The sequence below is a fragment of the Panulirus ornatus genome, chromosome 26 (assembly GCF_036320965.1).
Source record: "Panulirus ornatus isolate Po-2019 chromosome 26, ASM3632096v1, whole genome shotgun sequence".
Classification (NCBI taxonomy): Eukaryota; Metazoa; Arthropoda; class Malacostraca; order Decapoda; family Palinuridae; genus Panulirus; species Panulirus ornatus.
In genome coordinates, this window is record NC_092249.1 from 13,121,089 (window position 1) to 13,125,881 (window position 4,793).

General features: G+C 53.7%; 1 protein-coding gene across 1 annotated transcript; it reads right to left on the minus strand.

The window, feature by feature from the left end:
- Positions 1-3,558: 3,558 nt before the first annotated feature.
- LOC139757463 (uncharacterized) lies at positions 3,559-4,593 on the minus strand (the record flags this gene model as incomplete). The annotated part of the gene is made up of 1 exon (XM_071677989.1): positions 3,559-4,593. A coding segment is annotated over one exon (1,035 nt), but the record flags the coding sequence as incomplete, so codon positions are not given.
- Positions 4,594-4,793: the final 200 nt, after the last annotated feature.

Below are 4,793 nucleotides of genomic sequence, written 5' to 3' on the forward strand. Positions count from 1 at the left end.
TGGCGGGGTGGGAGGGGCAGTGCAGCGGTAGGGGGCGGGGGGGGGGGGAGGTCGGAATGGGTGAAGTCAGGTCTGGGAGGGGGGCGTGGGATATGGTGGTTGGTGAGGGGAAAGTGCGCAAGTGGGTTGGGGGGAGGGCGCAACGGGTGCGCTAACCGAGGGTACGGATCCGAGGGGGGTGAGCAGGGGACAGGAGGGGCCCGAGAGGGGGCCCCCCCGGGGGGAGAGCATGTTTAGCGGGGTTGAGGCCCGGGGTGCGGGCTATGAGTCGGGGCCTCGCATAATTGAGAGGCGAGAGGGGTGGTAGATCTAGAGGGGGGGGGGAGCGGTGCGGGGGGCGGGGCGGGTGCGTTGGGAAGATTGTCTACCAGAGAGATAAGGCGAAGGGGACGCATGCGGGGCTTGAAGGAGGGGTCGGGGTAGATGAAGAAAGGGCCAGAGAGTGAGGTCGCCTGGAGGGGGGGGAGGGGGGCGGGGGGGGTTTGGAGGGTGAAGCGTGGAGCGGGGGGGGCGCGGAGCAAGCGGGGCAGGGGGTAGGCGAATTGGGGGTGGGGGTTCGGGAGGCGTGAGTGGTGAGGGGTGAGTCGTAGGAGACGAGGCTACGTTAGAGACGACGTGGGGGAGGTGGTGGCGATAGCGCGGTAGGAAGCAGACGAATGGGGGGGGGGTCGCGTGGTGATAAGCGCTCGTAGAGGTCTGAGAGGCGTGAGTGGGGGGAGGGGCTGCGGGTGGGCAGGGGGGTGGGGTATGAGGGTGAGAGACGGGGGGGGAGCGCTGTGGGGTGGTGAGGTTGAGTGAAGAGGGGGCGGGTGTGGAAAGGGGCGGTGGGGGGGGGACGCGGTGGGGAGGGGGAGAAAGATGGTGGAGAGGGGGTGGCCAACCCTCTCAACCACTTCCCAACCTATCAAATTACCCCACACACCCCAAAACCACAACAAGTGAGGGCGGAGGTGGTGAACTTTGTGGGGGCAGCACCCCACGGGGAGGGGAAGTGCGTAGGGGAAGAAGGGCGGGGGGAGCGTGTTTGGGGGTGTGGGGAGAGAGGGGGGGGGAGGTGAGTGGGGGGGGGGGCGTTCGGGGGAGGGGTAGGGAGGTATGGGAGGTGAAGAGGGGGGGGGGAAAGAGGCGCCGTGAGGGGGGTGGGGAGGAGGGGTGAGATCGGAGGTGTGTGGTGTGGGGGCATGGAGAGTGGCAGGTGCATATTGGGGCGCGGCCGGAGGTGTAGCCGCGCTGGAGGGTCGGCGGGATGTGTGGTCAGGGGCGGGAGGCAAAGTGTGAAACAGGGGGCGCGACGTGGGGGGCGCAGGTGGGGGGTTCTATAACTAATGCCAGAGGGTTTCCGCGGGGGCAGGCGCTACGGGGGATCGCAGCGGGTGAGGGAGTGTTTCATAAGCGTACGGTGGCAGGGCGTCAAGGCGATAGGGCCGGGATGGGGGCAGAGTTTGGAAGCCGGGCGTTTGTACGCAGCTGAAGTGTGTGTGCTGAGAGCGGCAAGGGGCGGGCAAGGGGGAGGGGGGAAGTCAGGAGAGGAGAGCTGTTAGTTTTTTTCGTTTCTTTCCCTGCTTCTCTTTTTCTTTGTTGTAATTTTTGTCTTTTCGCTTTTCTTATTTTTCTTTAGTTGATGTGTTATGAGCTTTTTCTATTAGGACCTTTGTCTCGGCTTTACTCTTTTTGTTTTCTCTTTCCTCTTTTCTCTTTGTCTTCCCTTCTTTTTTGCCTTCGCGGTTCTTTGTATCCGTTCCCTTGTGTTGACTGTAATCCGATTTACCTTGGTGTGAGCTTGGATTTGTTTTGGGGTGGCGTGTTTTGTTTTTTTTCTATAATTATGTCCTTTGGTTCTTTTATTTTTTTTTTTTTTTTTTCGCTCTTTTTGGTGGTCTTTTGCTAGTTTGTTTCGTTGTTTGACTTTCCCCAACATTATGTCTTTGTTTTTAATTATTTTGTCTTAGTTGTATTTAAATATTTGTTTATTGTAATTTTTATTAGAAAATATTATTAAGATGGTAATATTGTTTTAAAATAACTATAAAAAAAAAAATAATTCCAATATTTATAAGTAAAGAAGTATTAAAAACAATAAATATTATTACATTAATAAAAAAATAAATTAAATTATATAATATATCTATAATCTTAATTGAATAAAATAGAAAAATAAAAGTAAATAGGATAAATATATTAATATTTTAATTATTTAAAAAAAATTTATACAAGTAAATATGATTATACTATAGTTATATAAATTTATATTCTAAAATTTATTATAATAATGTATAGTACTTATATTTTCGTTGTTATTTTATAATTTCTTTTTATATTTTTAGTAAATTTCATTTATAAGTATTATTTTTTTATTTTTATATTTTTTTTTTAAGAAAAAAAAAAAACAATAAAAAAAAACAAAAAAAATAAAAGCAAAAAAAGAAAAAAACAGTAAAAAAGATAAAAAATATAATTCAATAATAAAAATTATTATAGATAATTCACTAAAAATGAAAAATAAAACAACATAAATCAAAATTAAATAAAGAGTATAAATGAATCAAAAAATAAAAATAAAAAAAAATATATAAGCAAAAGTAACAAGATAAAAAAAAATAAAAATATATATAAAAATATTTATATCAAAATAGAACATAAAATAAAAAAAATAACAAGTAAGAAAATATAAAAAAAAAAAAAAAAAAAAAATAAAAGTAGATAATATCAAAATAAAACACTAAGAAATAATACTATAGAATATTATTAATAAATTATTAAATTTAACTTATAAAAATTCAAAAAGTAAATAATAGAAACTAAAAAATATATTATAAATAAGCAAAAGAAAAAAATAAATAATATAGATAAAAAAAAATTAAAAGTTTAATAAAAAATTATTACCAAAAAAAAAAAAAAAAAAAAAAGTAAAAAATAATATAGAGAAATTATAAAAAATAAAAATAAAATAAAATTACAAGTAAAACAAAAAAGACATAAAAAATAGGAAAAAAAAATAAAAAACTAAAAAAAACCAAAATAAAAAAAACAAAAAGAATTTAAAATTGAATATTAAATGTCAAAAGCAAAAAAAGAATAAAAAGACACCAATAAAAAAGTACAAATAAAATAAAAATAAATAAAGAAAATGAAAAAAAAATTAAAAATTTAAAATAAAAGAATAAAATACTAATAAAAAGAAGAGTAACATGATAACAAAAAAAAAAAAATAAAATAAAAACAAAAAAAATAAAAATCATAAATAAAAAAAAAAAAAAAATAAAAAAAAAAAAAAAAAAAACACATAAAAAAAAAAAAAAGAGAATAAGAGATAAAAAAAAAAAAAAAAAGAAATAAAAAAATAAAAATCAAAAAAAAAAAAGTCCTATAAAAAAAAAAAAAAAAAAATAAAAAAAAAAAACAAAACTAAATAGTATATAAAAGCAAACAAACAAAAAAAAAAGAAAAAATAAAAACAAGCAAAAAACTAAAAAAAAAACAAAAATAAAAAAACAAATGAAACAATAAAATAAAACCAAAATAAAAAAATAAAAAAAAAAAAAAAAAAAGTAAGGGGGGGGTGGGGTGGGTGGGGCGGGGGGGGGGGGGGGGGGGGGGGGGGGGGGGGGGGGGGGGGGGGGGGGGGGGGGGGGGGGGGGGGGGGGGGGGGGGGGGGGGGGGGGGGGGGGGGGGGGGGGGGGGGGGGGGGGGGGGGGGGGGGGGGGGGGGGGGGGGGGGGGGGGGGGGGGGGGGGGGGGGGGGGGGGGGGGGGGGGGGGGGGGGGGGGGGGGGGGGGGGGGGGGGGGGGGGGGGTGGGGGGGGGGGGGGGGGGGGGGGGGGGGGGGGGGGGGGGGGGGGGGGGGGGGGGGGGGGGGGGGGGGGGGGGGGGGGGGGGGGGGGGGGGGGGGGGGGGGGGGGGGGGGGGGGGGGGGGGGGGGGGGGGGGGGGGGGGGGGGGGGGTGGGGGGGGGGGGGGGGGGGGGGGGGGGGGGGGGGGGGGGGGGGGGGGGGGGGGGGGGGGGGGGGGGGGGGGGGGGGGGGGGGGGGGGGGGGGGGGGGGGGGGGGGGGGGGGGGGGGGGGGGGGGGGGGGGGGGGGGGGGGGGGGGGGGGGGGGGGGTGGGGGGGGGGGGGGGGGGGGGGGGGGGGGGGGGGGGGGGGGGGGGGGGGGGGGGGGGGGGGGGGGGGGGGGGGGGGGGGGGGGGGGGGGGGGGGGGGGGGGGGGGGGGGGGGGGGGGGGGGGGGGGGGGGGGGGGGGGGGGTGGGGGGGGGGGGGGGGGGGGGGGGGGGGGGGGGGGGGGGGGGGGGGGGGGGGGGGGGGGGGGGGGGGGGGGGGGGGGGGGGGGGGGGGGGGGGGGGGGGGGGGGGGGGGGGGGGGGGGGGGGGGGGGGGGGGGGGGGGGGGGGGGGGGGGGGGGGGGGGGGTGGGGGGGGGGGGGGGGGGGGGGGGGGGGGGGGGGGGGGGGGGGGGGGGTGGGGGGGGGGGGGGGGGGGGGGGGGGGGGGGGGGGGGGGGGGGGGGGGGGGGGGGGGGGGGGGGGGGGGGGGGGGGGGGGGGGGGGGGGGGGGGGGGGGGGGGGGGGGGGGGGGGGGGGGGGGGGGGGGGGGGGGGGGGGGGGGGGGGGGGGGGGGGGGGGGGGGGGGGGGGGGGGGGGGGGGGGGGGGGGGGGGGGGGGGGGGGGGGGGGGGGGGGGGGGGGGGGGGGGGGGGGGGGGGGGGGGGGGGGGGGGGGGGGGGGGGGGGGGGGGGGGGGGGGGGGGGGGGGGGGGGGGGGGGGGGGGGGGGGGGGGGGGGGGGGGGGGGGGGGGGGGGGGGGGGG